This window comes from Coturnix japonica, chromosome 38 (assembly GCF_054131305.1).
Source record: "Coturnix japonica strain WE chromosome 38, WE-NBRP24, whole genome shotgun sequence".
Classification (NCBI taxonomy): Eukaryota; Metazoa; Chordata; class Aves; order Galliformes; family Phasianidae; genus Coturnix; species Coturnix japonica.
The window spans coordinates 2,298,207-2,315,748 of record NC_140700.1 but is presented as its reverse complement, the minus strand read 5'-3'; the positions used below and the strand labels follow the sequence as shown (position 1 = coordinate 2,315,748).

The 17,542-nt window shown below is 53.1% G+C and overlaps 1 protein-coding gene across 2 annotated transcripts; it reads left to right on the top strand.

Annotated features, from left to right (window-relative positions):
- The first annotated feature begins 7,266 nt into the window (after positions 1–7,266).
- Positions 7,267–16,924, top strand: MYBPH (myosin binding protein H). 2 transcript variants are annotated; one of them, XM_015885089.2, is made up of 11 exons: positions 7,267–7,831; positions 8,023–8,157; positions 9,686–9,853; positions 12,408–12,496; positions 13,469–13,664; positions 13,980–14,119; positions 14,224–14,383; positions 14,829–14,965; positions 15,395–15,581; positions 16,249–16,290; positions 16,754–16,924. In XM_015885089.2, exons 1-10 carry the CDS (start codon positions 7,498–7,500, stop codon positions 16,257–16,259), a joined length of 1,557 nt encoding a protein of 518 aa, XP_015740575.1. In that variant the 5' UTR covers positions 7,267–7,497; the 3' UTR covers positions 16,260–16,290; positions 16,754–16,924. The 2 variants fall into 2 exon arrangements, with proteins under 2 accessions (XP_015740575.1, XP_015740576.1); XM_015885090.3 differs by having other exon boundaries at positions 7,352–7,831; positions 16,684–16,924.
- The last annotated feature ends 618 nt before the right edge of the window (positions 16,925–17,542 follow it).

Here is a 17,542-nt window from a genome sequence, read left to right as displayed (position 1 = left end):
CAATGCTGGGCACTGTGGGGTGATGGAGGTGGCTCAGCCCTTGGGGGACTTGGGGCAGTGCTGAGGCAGCCATTTGGGGGTGTACCCACAGGAGACCTGCAGCCTCATGCATAGTCCTGGCCCAGATCTCTCTCATCTCCCTTCAAAGTACATTTGCTGCTCAGTGCTATCTGCCCTGGGGGGCAGCTGGCGGTGAGAGCCCCCAGGTCTGCTGGCATGGCTGCAAACCTCAACCCCAAACCCAGCTTGTACCCAAGGAGCTCTGTAAGATTTGCTAATCTCAAAATATTGTTGGCATCCAGAACAGTAATTTACTGCGTGTTTTGCCACAGCAAGTACTTTCCGAAAGGCCATGCTAAGTTTACACCGGAGCAGCCAGGATCAGATGTCAGTTGTTGGCTGCTCTCTCTGTCCCCCTCATCCCTCTGTGCTGGGGTGCAAAGGACATGGGTTCCCTGCACCCTGCAAGCAGGAGGTAACGTGGGCACCAGGAAAGGGAACACCAGGGGTGCATTGGCCCATGCAAGTGGCAGGATGGGTGCACGTCTGGCTTGCAGGACGGTGCATGTTTGTGCATGGCACTTTGGTTTTGAAGCCATGCAGCCAGGGGTAGGAAATAGGCAGCCCTGGTGTGCAGGACCTGGCTACATTTACCTTCCCGAGGGCTTTGCAGGTTGTGAAATTAAATCAGCTTCTCAGCTTTGGTGGCAGCTGAGTGGGAGTGTTGCACGTCCCATGAACACATTACTGCAGTGTTCCTCCATCCATGGGATCCTGAGGGCTTTGCAGGAGCTGGGGTGGAAGGGTGCTGTGGGATCCTGGGGTGTTTCCAGCCCAAGGATGGAGAGGGCTCTCTTTGCATTGGTTCCATTGCAGTGGGGACAGTTGTTCATTCAACCCTTAGGATGTCCTCCTCCTTTGGAAGGACTATGCTCTGGGTGGATGGGCACGAGACCCTCACATTGTCCATAGACCCCCTGGGATCTCTGCCACCTCTGAACCCCACAGATGAAAGCAGCCTATCACAGCAAAATCCACTGCCAGGCTCGGCCCTTGTTGGGTCACAGGGGCTGCATGTGTTGGCCTTCCCTTGCAAAACCACACATATTCCTGTTGTGTTTGCATGAGCATGTGCTGTCAGGAGGAGCAGTGTCTTCCATGGCTGCTTTCTTGATCTTTTGGGTAGAGAGATCAAACCCCATTCATGCTCTGATTCCCAGGTCCTGGCCCAGCTGCTCTGGAAGTGGTTTGGGGTTTTGATTCCTCCACGAAAGGCACTGGGGTGTCATATGGGGCTGTCCTGATGTGGAAGGGGACGGCAGAGGTGGGTCAGGATGGGGGGCAGAGCCCACATTCCCCATCCCTCACAGCAAGCACACGTGGAACCCACGTATGTGAAGCAGACCTGGGCCATATCTATGGGGACACTGGGGACATTGAGGACCATGAGAAAAAGGCATCTTCCCAAATTCTGGAGCAGCATCTAGAGGGTTCTGCAGGGATCCAGGGTGAGGACTGCTTGGTTAAATGTCCCCATGATGCTCTCTGGTGGCAGCAGGGAAGGGTGCAGCTGGGCCACTGTTGGACAACCATAAAGTGGGTTTGTATTCCCAGTTACTGGGATCTGGAGCAAGTCACAGCCACATGGGCATGGTCTGACCTCTCGTAGCCCATCCCATCCTGTAAACTCGGCAGGAAGGGGGCATGGCAGGGAGGTTCTGAATGACAGTGCCTGGATTAGAAGGAGACTTTAGGGTGGGGGAGTCCAGGATCTGCTGCCCCTTGTCCAAGGTTTGCTCCTCTCAGCATCTATGGCATCCCAGGCAGGGGCAGCACACATGGCACGGGGGGTGTGGGTGGAAACAGGGCAAGTAAATGAGGGATGTAGATGGGAGAAAGAAGCTGGGGAGGGAAGACTGCAGTGCTGGTCATACAGGAGGGATGGGGGAGGAGCCCTGGAGATGTCAGGGTTGTGTTTGGCCACTGGTGGGGGTAAGGGGATGCTGAAGGCCAAGTGAGTGTGTGCCTTAAGCTGTAGCTGGCAGTGGGATGTGCTTTACATCAGGGCTGGGCTAACTGGGATGCACTGGGTGCTCTGGGGCTGCAGGCACTGAGCTCAGCAAAGCAGGGTTCTGGGTCACACTGTCTGCAGCCTGCTCCAGAGGGAGACCAGGCAGGGCAGGTGCTGACAGAGCCTTATTGGCGTCCCCAGCTGCTGTCCCTGTCCCTTGGTGGAGGTGACCCTCAGCAGGCTGAGGACAGCAAGGCTGGCATGGGCTCAGCCTGGCATAGGTAAACTCCTGCTGGCAGCCCTGGAGGTGGGGCAGGGTTGGAAAAAAGGCCATAGGAGGCAAAGCAATGTCTTGGCTTTGTCATGGCTTCTGGGTGCTGGACGTGTGATGGGTGACTTATGGAATGCCAAGTCCCACAGGTGCTTCTGCCTGCTCATGTTGGCCTGGGAGGTCACTGCTCCTGCCCTGAGCAGCTGTGATGTGCAATGGGACTGCTTCAGTGGTGGCCCTGGTGATACCACTGCGACACAGTGCTCCCCATCATGGTGCCACCTCCAGGAAAGATGATCCAGGCTGTGCTCCCAGTGAGGCACTGGGCAGAGTCTGAGCATCCCCACTTGGGTTTCTCTGTTGCTGTCCCCCTGCCAACATGGAGGATGGTTATCCCATTGCTGCTCAAAAATAGCATCCTAAAGATGCTGGTGAGGCTGAATGTTGGCATCTTCCTGCCTGCATCTGGCAGCTCCTGACACTGGCTTCAGCTCCATCCCCCAACAATATGGCTTTGTGAGCAGGTGCTGGGTGTGGGTGATCCGCAGGTGCCAAACTGAGCCATGGGGATGCTGAGTGTTGATGGTGTGGATTGATGCATGGTCACACCACAGGGACAGTCCTACAGCATCCACCGGGCTGGGCAGCACAACCCATATTTGCGTTCCCAGCTGATACCCCAATAGGAGCTCAGAGATACCTTGAATCATGCTGGATGTGTCTCTCGATTGCCTGGCTGTGCATTCTACACCAGATAAGGGCATTTTAAAGTCATCCATCACCTGCCCTGGGGGGCTTCAGGGGAGGGGTTGCTCCCATGTCCCTGCTGAGTCTCTGCCTGTGCTCATTGCTGTGGGGTGAAGTAAGCATATGCTTGCGTGCGGTGCACCAGACGGAAAGCTTGTCTGCATCCCAGCCCACCTGCTGCCTGCCCCGGTGCTTGACTCAGCATGCTGTGAATATCGTGGTGACGGGCAGCCTGGAAATGCTGCAGGAGCGCCTGGAAGTGACGGCTGGCATGACACGACCCTGAGCTGGTGGCTGTGGTTGGTGGCTGCGTGGTCTCCCTGTGAGCTCCATGGTTTTGCGTAGGTCTGACTTAACCCCTGCAAGGAGGGGATGGGCTCCAAAGGGCTTTGGACACCTCCTCTGTGCTGAAATCTGTGGGGTTTGGGCGTTTGTTTGGGCTGGTTGGGGTGTTTTCCATGGCATCTCAGTCCACACAGCATGGACAGGACTGGATGTGGCCATATGGAGGGAGGGACGACTCTAGGTCTCCTTGTTTGGGTGGCTTTGGCCATATCCCACTGGGGACTGTGAAATGCTGAGTATCTCCTTCCGCACCCTGATGCAGGATGTGAGTGGCCACTCCTTGATAACCTCCCAGGAAGATAAGGAGGGCTTGTGAAGGCTGCCCATGGAAGGGGAGTTGGACTGGGTGTTCTTCAGGGCTCTCCTCCAACCCAAACCATTCTGTGATGTGATACATCAGCCCAGGTCTGTCTTCTGCCCCATTGACACACACTGCTCTTGACAAGGACCTCATGATGCCATGCTTGCAATTACTGGTGGCCCAGGTGACAGAATGTGACATTCAGCTGCTGCTCATAGTCTTACAGGGGCACAAAGAGCCTACCTGGGCTCTCCAGAGAGACTCATGGGGATACAAGATGGGATGAGTCCAATGAATCCAGAGGATGTTCAGCTTTAAGAAGCCCTTCTTGTCCACATGAAACAGCCTCTTCATTCATTCTGGGTCTTTGGCTCCAGGATTTGGTTCAACCATTGGAGGGATGTTCTGTCTTCCCATATCAACACATCAGCTGTTGCCATTGGGAATGGCTCTGCCTGGGTTTTCCCCCATTCCACCCACTGCATCCCCTATGCAGTTTCCCAACCCTGAATTATTTTAGGGTTCATCCTTGTGATGGGGTCCCATCAATAAGCCCATGCTGCTTTTTTGGGGGGGGAGTGGACTACAGTGGCATGAGGAGGATCTGATCCCGTAAAGAATAAATGAAATTCTCCATGTTTAGTCCTGTGTTTTACCCCAGAAGATAGACAAGGCATATCAATGGAGCTGAGGGTTGGAAATATGGGTCAGAAACAATTTACAAATAGTACCTTTTTCCTGTAGAAAAGAGAGAATTTCTCACTGGAAAATGGGAATCCCTGTACTTCATCTAAACGCTGAAATACTTTGGGTTTCAGGCAAAATGCATTGATATTTAAATTGGTAGTAGAATTTTAACATCCAACTCCCAGGTGGTTGCTGGGACAGCACAGCCCACTCGATGCACTTGGTTCTCATGCTGAGGTGAAGCACTCTCCCCATTGGGCATCTCCTTTTGTCCCCATCTCCTACTCCCCACACCAGCTCCCCACAAAGCACGAGCCCTTTTGGGACACTCTGCTCCATCCTTCTTGAAGAAGTGGCTCCTTGGCCCCATTTTCCCCTCCCCATCATTCATCCACAATTGAAGATGTTGAGGTGAGTGACCAAACCTTAAGGCTGGTCCCTTTGGGAGCCTTTTGCGTTTGGGCAACCAGCTACAATACCCTGGTGACCCACGTAATGTTTCTGTACTTGAGTGTATTCAATGTATGGTGACCTCGCTGGTGATGTGAGTATTAACAAGATGCCAATATACTACAGTAACGTGGCCCAGATAAGTCTGGGTGATAAGCCGTGTTGATTCATTTGCTCTTAACCTATGAGTCATCCTGTGAGTCAACAGAGAAAACAACATGGAAACGTCACCCAGCAGGTCCTAAAAACTCAGATTTTGTTCATTTCAAGAACTATGAGTGGAATAATTGCATTGATGTTCCTTTCCAGGGGGAGATGTTTAATTTGCAACTGCACTCACACAAATAGAAATAGAAATCAGAGTGCTCATTTCCTTACAGAGCAGAGTTTTGGTATCGATCTTCTTCTTCGTTCTTTTCTCTGAGCTTTTAAGATTGCTTTTCTCTACACACAATCGAAAGAGGCTTCCTCTTTGCAAAGTGTTCTGGTTTAGATTAGATATCACAGTCATTGCTGGGGGGAAAATAACCAAAGACTTCAAGAAGAGTCAACTGTGAGCTGATGGGAAAGGCCACCACCACATGGACCAGGTATGTACCACCCATGAACAAGGCCAAGTGTTGGCTGAAGTCCCCCATGGAGATACCACTCAGTCAAAGGCAGCTCTGGGTAGAGGTTCTGGGAAGTCTCATCCCACCCTCGTTTAGATTGAGGAGGTTAAAGATTGGACAAAGTCTTGGTGGCTCAAGGCACAGAGGAAATGGAGTTTTCCCCAGTCCTACTGCCCAGGGAGCTGAAGGCTGATGGAGAAGGATGGGCAGACCATGGGTCAGGAGTGATGTACTGCAGATTCTATAGCCAATGAGGGGAGCGGGGTATTGGGAGGTTGTGCTCACATCACTTGATCCCCCTGTGACTTGCAAGGCTGATGGCTGTGATGAGTTTTTTTCTCACCCTACAGGATCATGGCAGGCAGAAAGTGGGTCCAGCAGCGTTGTCCTGGCCACTTTTCTTCCCACCAGCTCTATTACCCACCCAGGGTCTTCCTCCACATGGAACATACCCTTCAGAGCTCTGTAGATCTTTTCTCAGATGTTACCCTCTCATTAAACACCAGCCTGGCCCCTGAGCTTTTGCTTTGCTCCATCCCCTTCCAGGGTGCCCCCAGATCCACCCAGAAAACCTCTCCCATCAGATCATCTGCTCCTATCAGAGCACATAGCTCTGTGCTCCAGCTGTCCCTGAGTGCCCTCTTGACCCTGATGTTTGTGTCTGGAGGTGGTTCCTGGGGACCACGTAACTGTGAGCATTTGGAGCAATGCCCAGGAGCACTGGGTTCCTCCATAGAGCATCCCTGGAGGGAAGTGGTTGGGGAGAGGAGAAGACACTCTTGACCTGAATATGAGGAAGGCTAAGGAATTAGACCATAGGTTACAGAGGCATTTTTAGTAGTGTACCATGAATGACATTGCAGCCAATGAAACAAGGACAGGCAAGGGGGTGAGTGGGCTTATATCCTACAGGCTAACATTGCTTTGGGTTACTGTGGTCCTTTGGGATGAACTGGAATTTGATGTTGGCAAAAAGGTGGCTGGATGTGAGTCCTGGGGTGACCAGACCCCATGGACACAGTTCTGCTTTGCATGTACAAGGCAGAGTCAAGGCTGTAAGACATTGCAAGGCTGGCCTGTGCTCAGTGTTCTCGAGGAATGTGGGTCAGCAGGGCTGGGAAAAGCACAGAGCAGGTGTCCACAGGGCTGTGCTGAGGATCGTGATAGGGCAAACCACTGTGTCAAGGCCAAGGAGCTATGGGGATGACATGAAGAGAGGGGATCTGGGGCTGGCAGCGGGACTGGGGGAGGGTCAGGTGTTCAGGTAGGAGCTAGGAGAGGATCTGGGTACAGAGGACTGGAGAAGCTCATGAGCATCTTGCCTTGGTGACCCTACTGTGTTGAAGGGTTGGTCTGGATGATCTCAAGAGGTGCCTTCCAGCCTCAACTCTTCTGGGTTTCTGGGACTGAGGTGGGGGGGAGGAATGGTCTCAGGTTATGGCAGGTGATAAGGAAGGAACTGGGGGACAAGTGGGTCAGGGGAGCAATGTGGAGATGGAGGAGTCCTGTGTGGGGTGAGCTCAGAATTTGGGGCCGGCAGGTAACAACGGAGGTGACAGTGGTGAGGTGGGAAGCTCACAGTGGTGTTAGTGTGGGAACAGGAGCTGTGTCCCCAAAGAAAGGTGACCTGGCCCTGGCCTGCACAGTCCCGTGCAGGCATGGGGGGAGTGGGGGGGCAGGACCATGTGTTGCAGTCCCATAGGAGGGGGTAGGGGCGTGCTGCTGAATGTGCAGGTCCCTGGTGGCTATTCCTGGAGGCCGCCGCCTGCGCAGGCAGATTGGTTTGCAGGGAGGTGACAAGTGCCAGCCCAAGCCTATAAAAATCTCCAGCCCCTGTCCTGGCTCAGTGACCTGATTCCCCCCTCCCAGCACAGCCGTCCTGCAGCACAGCCCCGTCCCTTCGGAGTGGAGATATAGGATCTAGAGTGGAGAATCCCAATCCAGAGCACGGAGCCCAGCTTCGGAGCTAAGATCCCAAGTCTGGAGGACAGACCTTTGGTTTGGAGCGGAGACCCCCACTGAGAGCAAAGATCCCGGAGCGGAGACCCCAAAACAGCCCCTCGGCTTTGCAGCGATGACCGGCAAAACGGCTCCAGCCGCTGCAAAGAAAGCACCGGCCGCAAAGAAAGCACCAGCCTCAAAGAAAGCACCGGCACCAGCCCCAAAGGAAGAGCCGGCACCGACCCCAAAGGAAGAGCCGGCACCGACCCCAAAGGAAGAGCAAGCCCCGGCCCCCGCTGCTGAAACACCCCCAGCCCTCGAGCATCCCCCTGATGCGGAGCAGCCTGCGGCTCCTGCAGCCGATCAAGCTCCGGCCCCCACAGATGGAGCAGCTCCAGCCCATGAGGAAGGATCCCCTCCAGCTGAAGCCCCAGCCCCAGAGCCTGAACCTGAGAAACCCAAAGAAGGTGAGGAGGGGACTGGATAGTGAAGTGGGGAAGGGAGTGTGCAAGGATGAGAAGGGGACGCAAAGGGGTGAAGAGATGAGAGGATGAAATCAGTGGTGACATTTTGGGAGAGGGGTAGGGCTGAGAGAATGGGGGGGATGATTGCTCCCCAAGAGCCCACAGCCTACTCTCACTCTGTGGCTTTGTTGCAGAGCCGCCCAGTGTCCCCTTGTCCTTGTCTGTGGAAGAAGTGACTGAAAACTCTGTTACACTGACCTGGAAAGCACCGGAGCACACGGGCAAATCGAGCCTGGATGGATACGTGGTGGAGATCTGCAAAGATGGAAGTAGGTTTGGGCTTTCCTGCTTCGTAAGCATGGAGAGTGGGTGAGGTACTGCAGAGGTTTGGGGTGGAGATGGATGGACCTTGGCAGCACCTTTCTGTGCGCCACATTTCCATTTCTTTGCCCAGATACTTTGATTTAAATGGCATATTATGTTCTTTTTCCTTTGAAGGAGAGGGCCATCCCATTGGCTTCAGGTATTGGTGGTCTCTTTAAGTGGGCTGGACTGCAGGGGTTTAACATCACTGCTGCATCCAGCTGGAGGGTGGAGGAGGGAGCAGCGTGGCCATGGGAAATGGCCTTGGGTGACCACCAGCTCTATATGAACCTGGGACTGGGATAGGCATAATCCATTGGGGGAGAAAGACACAATTCTCCCATGTCTGCTCAAAGGGATGCACAGAGGAATGGGGATAAGATGGGAAGATGAGAGAGGAAAGTGTCCTGCTGGGTAGTGTGAGAGGCTGGCAGGCAAACTGAGCCCCAAGAACATGGGGCTCGAAGAGCCTGGAAGGAGGATGGATGCAGAGGATGGAGGTGGCTTTGGTGGGTGGCAGCAATTAGCTGCGGTTCTCCAGTTGCATGGCTTCGTGGTGGAATGAAGTAGGAGGGTGAGACGTGTTTTGGGCTCTCTTGTGAAGCCCTGCTTGGCCTTGGGGTGAGAATGAACAAGGTGTGTGTGGAACAGCAAGGGGAGGCTGGGGCTGCTGGGCTGGGTGCTGCGTGAGGCTGGAGCAGTTTGGGAGACCCAGGTGGTCCATTGGAACTTGACCTGTGGCCTTTGGCTGTTTAGATTGTGACAGGAGTGATCAACACAAGCAAAGCTACAAGCTTGGCCACAGGAAGCTTTCCATTGGGCTGGGGGCTGGAGGGGTAACTGGCTTCACAGGACGTGTAAGGAGGTCCTTGCATGGGAGAAGAAAAGGTGCAGGCACTCCTGGAGGGAGCTGGCTAACAGCCATCAAAGGTCATGGTATTGGATGCTCTCCTAGCTTGCTTTGGCCTTGGCTGAGTGGCAGAAGAGCCATAGTCACTCTGTGATGGCCATGTGGGCTTTGAGACTGCTGCATTTGGGCTGGTACAAGAACCTAGGGGGCCAAAATATGGTCAGATTGGAGTGAAGGTGGAGCAATGCCAGGGGCAGGCTTACCCAATTTGGAGGATGTGCTGGGGAGCACATCGTTGGGATTCAAGTAGAAGAAGATAGGCTGGCAGGGTGGTCAGAGGATCTTAACTACTTCCAGAAACGCACCTGGAATGTCAGCAGAGCCCATGTTTGTTGGCCTAACGCCTTGCAAATTGCCTCCTGCTCAACAGTTGACCACCTGCCAGTTGGTAACCCACTCTCCTTGGCAGGGTGGGGAGGCCAGGTGCCCCAAATCTGATGACATGAATCTTTCTGCTTGTGCCTTTCCAAGCAAGCAGTTTGTTTCTTCTCTGTTTCACCTCTTGGGGTCTGATCCCACTGTCTATGGGGCGTGCATCCATCTGGCCATGCCGTATCTGTAGGGCTTTGTTGGGTTTGTTCCAGGTACAGACTGGACAGCTGTGAACAAGGAGCCCTTTCTCTCCACCCGCTACAAGATCCAGGACCTTGGCTCTGGTGAGAAGGTCCACGTGAGGGTGAAGGCCATCAGTGCCAGTGGCACCAGTGTCCCAGCTACTCTGGAGCAGCCAATCCTCATCAGGGAGATCACTGGTAAGGATTCATGCCAAGCACTATCCCCTCATGCTTTATCAACAGGCAAAGAAATTGCATCCCAAACATACTCTACTTTCTCACTGTTGCAATCCAGCCTTTGATCAAGATGTTATCCTCCAAAACACAGCCTAGTTCCCCTGGAATGGGATGGGAACGGGGCAGCTTCCTGACCTCAATGCACTGATCTTGTAGATGGGAGAGAACCGTGCCCAAAATGCAGAGCCTCGTTCTCCCATTGCATTGCAATGGCTGTGAAATTGCCTTGCAACTCCTCTCCTTGCATCTCTGCTGTGCCACCACACACCCATTGGGCAGCAGAGCCAGAGGCTGCTTTGTTTATTTAACTGAGATGGTTGACTAGAGCATGGGAACTCTAATCATGTTGGACGCGCTAATGAATGGCTTGCTCCCATGCTTAGCAAGACTTGCATTCCTACTGGGGTGCAGCAAATGTGCTGAGGCTGATGGATGATTGCAAGGCTGGTTTTCATTTAGCTGAAGGGAAATATATTTATTTACTCTTTCTGAGGAATTGTTAGTGCACAAGTTTTTTCCGTGACTCAAAGAATTTCAAATCTCAAAGAGATTTTTTCTCATTGCCTTAAAAATAGCATTAATGGTAACACGAGCTATTTCAGAAACTGACAGCTTTTTGTAGGAAAGGACTTGGAGGAGGCAACCAGCATCTGGAAAGGGTCCTGCAGGGCTGTGGGTGTGGGTTATTGGGTGCTGTGTCCATGCTCTGCCTCAGTCCTCTGGGTGAAGCAGAGATATCACAGAGGTGTCTGCCAGTGGTGCCATGTTCACCTCCAGACCCCTTTATCCTTGCAGAACTGGGGAAACTGAGGCATGGGGACTGGGATGAGATGCCAGGTGCACAGCTCAGGTTTCCCACTGGCAGTCCCATGCTGCACCAAGCTGCATCAGGCTGAGCTGTCTGTTCTGCTGTCATCACTGCAAGCTTTTTCCCAACCACGTGTGCCAGCTGAGAGAAAAACCCAGAGGGCTGGAAGATCCATGTGCAACTTGCTCTGTTCTATCTCTTTTTTTTTCCCCCCTTTCTTTTGCTGTCTGAAACTCTTTATTGGCACATAGCACTTGCCAACTTTTGCATTTCATCTGAACCACAGCCTGCCACGTGCTTTGGCTTTGCTGAGAAACAAATGACCCCTTCCAAGTCCACCCCAGTGTTGCTGGTGCACAGTGGATGCCTGAGTCCATTCATCCCCATCCTGTCTGTTACATTCTGGCCTTCCCATTTTATTCAGGATTGCATTTTGTACCTCCTCTTTGGTACATTTGCAGCGTCATATGGGATTTTAAATAGCAGCAGTACATGCGGCAGGGATTTTAAGAACAGGTGGGATGAGTGGGTTTGGGAGGCAGGGAGAGAGATGGGGAGAAACCAGCCAAAGATTCAGCATCTCGCAGGGAATTAGGGCAAGGGAATGACTTCCCAGACATGTACACACTTCACCTGGGCCACTACCCCAGCCAGCCCTGTGGGGCTGAGCTGAAGAAGACACCCATGAATTAATGTTCCTCTATGGAAATCCAGATTCTCTGCCCTGCTGGGATGAATGAGCCCACGCAGAGCAGCACCAACACATGGATTCCTGCAGCCAACAGCTGTGTGCACAAAGCAGAGACCTCCCCAGCTGTCAGCGGGGCCATCTGGGACTGTGGGGTATCTCCCAGCCCTCTCTGCTCACAGCTGTTGAGGCTTCGCCTGCTCCTGGTTTAATTCTGGCTGTCGCCCTCCACGAGCCCCCTCCCCAGAGCTGAGCTCCAGCACGTTTAATCCAGGCAGAGACACACAGCTCTTTTATGAGGGGCTCACGTCAACTCGATGCCTCCCCAGAAGGATCACTGGCTCCGTGGTGGTTGGGTTACACGGCTGCTATTTTCACCCCGGGAAGGAGACACGCACTCCATTGGCATTCTCCAGTGGTTTTTTTGCTTATCTTTGTTATGTTCCCTTGGGGACATCAGCCTCCATTTTCTAGCCTGGGCTTTTGTAGCTCTGCTGTGAGAAGCTGTGTACCATCTTGTCCTCTTGACAGCCTTGAGCCCACAGTAAAGGAAGAGGTCCACCAAGCCTTGCCCTTGATGGAAGTTAGGTCAAAAGTCTACTGCGTGAGCTGGGAGATAAATGGTTCCCAACCAGGAGGTGCTGCCCATGGCTTTGCTGCCATATGGGCTCTGGTTAACCCACACTGGTAGCCTAATGGTTCCTTGTGGTGGTGGTGTCATTGGGTTGGTCACAGCTGGACAAGGAAGTCATTTTGGGGTGCTGGCAATGGGAAGCATGGTCCAGGAGATCACAGAATCGTAGAATCATTAAGAAAAGTCCACTAAGATCATCTAGTCCAACCATCAACCCATCACCACCATGCCCACTAAAACCATGAGGTGAGAGGGACAAGTTATTTCTGGGGAGGACATCTGGATGGCCACGAGCAGGTCATCTATGTTTGACCACATATGTGAGATATGATCAGGCTGTGAGCTGTGATTTCCTGGCCCCACTGTTTGATTTTATGGCTCTCAGATCTCCCGAAGATCCGCTTACCTCGTCAGCTGCGGCAGGCGTACATCAGGCATGTTGGGGAGGCTGTGAACCTGCTGATCCCTTTCCAGGTATGTGGGTGATTTGGGGTTTAATCCCTTGGATTTGCTCACTCAGGGTTGGTTTCCCCAGTGATCTTCCTAGCCAATGTAGCAGGCTCCTGTTCTGCTGTGTGCTAGCTCGTACTGGTCCTCATGTCTTATGGGCTGAGATGGGTGGGAATTGCTCTCCAGTTCCTCCCTAGCTCCCATTGGTAAGGGGACACCCCCAAGACTAAAGCATGAAGTAGGTAATGCTTCTGTCTCAGCTCGTGGTTCCTGCTCAGATCATACCTGGCTTACAGTGCAATGGACCCACAAACACAGTGCTGAGTGTCCTCCTAGGGAAGGTGGCTGTTTTGGAGCAGGGTAACCCCAGGGCTATGTGAAGGAGATGATGCTGGTGGAACAAGCTGGAGTCCATCTCCTGGACTAACTTATTACATGTGGTATGTGGCATCCTCAAAGCATCTCCACTACAGCATCTGCAGTGGATTAAACCTACCCCTGAAACACCCCAGCTGAGCAGGGGGGATCAAGAGGCAGAAAGTTATCCCTACAGTGAGGGACTCGTCCATCCCATGTCTTGTGGGTAGCTGGAAGCCTGTGCTGGCCATGCTCCAGGGGTGAATCAGCTATGGATGCCAAACTCAAACCCCTGCTGCTCAGCTTGAACCTTGGCTCAGCAACATGAGCACGGCTCTGTCTGCAAATCTCTTGACAGGCAAACAGATTTGCTCTGTGGGGATTTTAGGGACCAGCATCACCCTGGAGCTGGGCTGATAGGAATCTGCTATAGTTTCTTCCCTGTGCACTGCTGGATGGGAGAGTCCCTGCTCATTGCAGGGGAGTTGGACTAGGTGACCCTTAAGGTCCCTTCCAACTAGAAGGATTCTATGGTACATATCCAGGCCGTGGCTGCCTGGATGAAGTGGAGCAGCTCTTCTCACCCTGTTGGGACCATGTCCTTCAGTTGCTCTAACCTACCTACATGGGTTCCTCCAGGGAAAGCCGCAGCCCCAGGTGACCTGGACCAAGGACAACCAGCCCCTGGACACCAGCCGCGTCAACATCCGCAATACAGACAAGGACACCATCTTCTTCATCCGCACAGCACAGCGCAGCGACTCGGGCAAATACCAGCTTTCAGTGAGGATAAATGGAGCAGAGGACAAAGCCATCCTGGACATCCGAGTGATTGGTATGGCTGCAGATGGGGCCTGTGGGGTTGTGCTGGGAGAGATGGATCCAGGGCTCATTTCTGCCCCTTGGTTGGGGGTAGCTCCTGGTCTGGGTGGTATAGGACAGGGACAGCATTAAAGCAAGGGCAAGGCTCTGGGGTCCTTCTTCCATTACATAAGGGAATCACTGTGGAGGATGCAGGATGTCTACCAGCCCATGTCCATAGCAGACCCTCACCTCTCGTGCATTAAAAATGAAGTGAAAAGGATGGACAGAGTGTAGTATTTGGGGGGAGCAAATGAAGACACAGCCATGTGAATGTTTGTAATTACAGAGCGGCCTGGTCCCCCCCAGAAGCTGAAGCTGGTGGATGTGTGGGGCTTTAACGTAGCCCTTGAGTGGAGTCCCCCTGCAGACAACGGGAACTCTGAGATAAAGGGCTACACAGTGCAGAAGTCAGACAAGAAGAGTGGGGTGAGTCCAGCCACTCCTGTGCCCAGTGCTGGGGCTGCACCCATGGGTTCCCCTTCCTTTGGATAACCTACAACTGCTCTTCTTTTTCTTTCCCCCCCTGTCAGAAATGGTTCACAGTGCTGGAACGCTGCACCCGCACCAGCTGCACCGTCTCTGACCTCATCATAGGCAACACATATTCCTTCCGTGTCTTCTCAGAGAATGCCTGTGGGATGAGTGAAACAGCAGCTCTTGCCTCCGGGGTGGCCCACATCAAGAAGACAAGTGGGGACGGGGACATGGTTTGGGGTGATGGGGTGGGAGAGAGGGATCCTGTCCCCAACGGGGCTTCCTTGGTGCTGGGTCAGTGGTGGTGCCTCCAGGATGAGCCCTGCAGGGTGAGGCTCTCAGTCCTTAGGATGGATGAAGTAGAAGGTTCTGAGGTGCCTGGTCTTGGTTTGACCTGCTGCACAGAGTGAGATAAGCATTGTCTTGCTGGCTCACAGACAGGAGTCAGTATCAGCCCCAGGGACTGGGCATGGTTGGATGAGTTGAGACTTACAGACAGCTGTGAGCTGAAGGCCAAGCTTTCAGGTCACTCTAGACATTGTCCAGCTTATGTGAGAGAGCTGAAATATTTTGTGAGGCTTGGGGCTGGGTTTCTATGGCCATGTGATGGTCAATCAAGGATCCCAAACTCAGCCTAACCTTAATTTCATTAATCTCCTAGAAACTGTTTACCAACCACAGAAGATCCCTGAACGGGACATGATGGAGCCCCCCAAATTCACCCAACCCCTGACAGACCGAGCCACCACCCGAGGATACAGCACTCACCTCTTCTGCTCCGTCCGGGGCTTCCCCCAGGTCAGTGCTCCTCCAAGGGCAGCATCACCTCTGTGTGCAGGCAGCTGGGCTTTGCAAGGTGGCTGGAAGTGTAGGGAGATGGCTGGCCACGTTGGGTTAGGGCTGAATGGAGGTAGGGTCTGCAGCTGCCCTCTGAGACAAACCAGGGCAAGTTGGGGTATTTCTGCATAGGGAGGGGAGATTGGTCTCAATTCAAGCCATGTCCTGTTTCCTCCCACACTGATGGAGGAGCTGTGGGTGGTGGTTAGAGCTCCAGAATGGATGTTTTAACACTATAAATGACTTCTGACTTCCCATCGTGGCCACTGGTGTCAGGAAGAGCCAAGGAGAAGCAGAAGGAGGTGGCTAAATGTTGGGGACAGTAAGATTTTCTTATGTCTCTCCTTGCTTTAAAAATCAATCAATAACTGAAATCCTTCTGCCTTGTAGCCCAAAATCATCTGGATGAAAAACAAGATGGAGATACGGGAAGATCCAAAATACATAGCAATGATTGAGCAGGGGGTCTGCTCCCTGGAAATCCGCAAGCCCAGCCCTTTCGATGCAGGTGTCTATACCTGCAAAGCTGTGAACCCTTTGGGGGAAGCCTCAGTAGACTGCAAACTTGATGTGAAAAGTAAGTTTGACCGAGGAGGGAGAGGAGCAGCTCTGCCTGCCTCCTGCCTGCCTCCTCCTGCTGTCATGGTGGTGCAGTTCGTGCCTTTTTTCTGTTGGGTTTTGGTGGAGGAGGAGCTGAAGGGCTTTGGGTCACCCTCTGGAGCTGGAGCTTTGGGCTTCTTGGGTTTACAGTCTTGCAGCATCCCTTGCTTTTCATTCATGGCCAAAAAGTGGGCAGGAAACTAGAGCCTGTAGATGCAAAGGAACAGAGGTGTTGGTAGAAGCTATAACAGCCATTTGCTCCTCACTGCATCCACCATCACCTGTGTCCTAAGTCACCCCCAAGCCACAAGTGCCAAAACCACTTCACTTGCACCTGGGGTGCCATGATTTATGTCTCAGATCCTACCCAGACTTGCCAGCTCCCATTTCCCTGCCTCAGCAGAGAGCCCAGCCTTTGATGACGAGCTTGTCCTCACAAAACATTGCCTAGGATGGAACATGGGGTCATGGGGACAAACTCTGGGAGAAGGCAGTGCATGTGTCAGCTCTTGGAGCACGCACAGGGATGCTGTGCATAGGTGTGAGCACATGGAGAGGATTTGTCATGCTCTGTTGCACACGTAGATGTCATAGGGGAGTGAGGTGATTTCAGGGGCTTTACAATCTCCTGTGTTCTCTTACAGTGCCCAAGTGAGGACGGGCTGGAGGTTGAGATGAAGAGCGAGGTAGGTCTGGGTTGTGGCTGAGGAAGGGGATGAGGGTGGATCCTTTGGGAATGGGGCAAGCTGGGTATCCTGGACTGGCCTTTGTCAGCTGCTGATGGAGCCCTGTTTGGGGGCTGCCTCCTCCCAGGGCTGAAGAAGTGCTGGTGGGCAGAGATGAGAGAAACCTACCCTTTTACTGGGAGGAGGGAAGGCTGTAAATGGGCCAAGAGAAAAGAGGATATGGATGGGGAGACACACGAACAGGGCTTGGGGATATGGGCTGAATACACATATAGGGGGCAGATATAAGGGTGTGGGAGACAGAGAAGCAGAACTGAAGGGCTGCAGCTGAACCTTGGGGGGCAGAAGAGAGCGGAAGAAGTTATTTGGGCTTGTCTTCCCTTGGGGCCACAGCTGGGATGTGGTTTCCCCTCTCACCCTGGACCAGCAGCTTGCAGGACTTAGATCCTGTTCCTTCACCCAGGTGGATGCTGCAGCAGCCCAGCACATGGTGATGCTCCCAGCCACAGCCTCCATTGCCTGCAGGCCTGTCACCTCTTCAGCAGTGCCCCTGGGTCCTGCGTGTTGTCCTGGCCATGGCATGGCCCCCTCTAGGTGTGTTTTTATCTGTGACAATAAAACAAGCTCTTCTGAACTTTGGTTCTCAGCAATCACTGTGTCCTGCAACGGGAGGGGGGAGAGGGGGCATTGGGGTGGAGGGAGCTGTAGGGATGTTATAGCAGTCCACACACCCATGGGTGGGGGAGGCAGCTTTTGAGTTTGGAAGGGAAATACCAGCTTTATAAATCATGAAGATGGTAAAACAGAACCAAACCGCAAAGGAGGAAGAGGAAGGGTTACCTGCTGAAGAATGAGAAAGAGAAATAGTAACATCACAACACAGTCATGTTGACATATCTTCATCCAAGTGCGATTTCTTCATCCTCGTCAGAGCTGCCATGATTCAGCCACACACCATTACCCTCTCACCAAAACACAGGCAGGCTTTGCCCATGCATCATATAGAGGAGGAATCAGCCCATTAGCTATGCGTAGTTCATGTGCAGGAAGGCAGCCTCATTACTTCCATCTGTGAGACAGCTCAGGTCAGATGTTGGTAATTAACAGAGAACCCAGACAGATCCATCAGGGTGAGCAAATGTGCTGCTAAGCAGGGGTCAGCAGCACAGAGCACTCTGCCATCAGCACAGTCCTCTGGGGCTGATGAAACAGGCACATGGGGCAAGGAGGGGGCACGGGGCCAGACCCACAG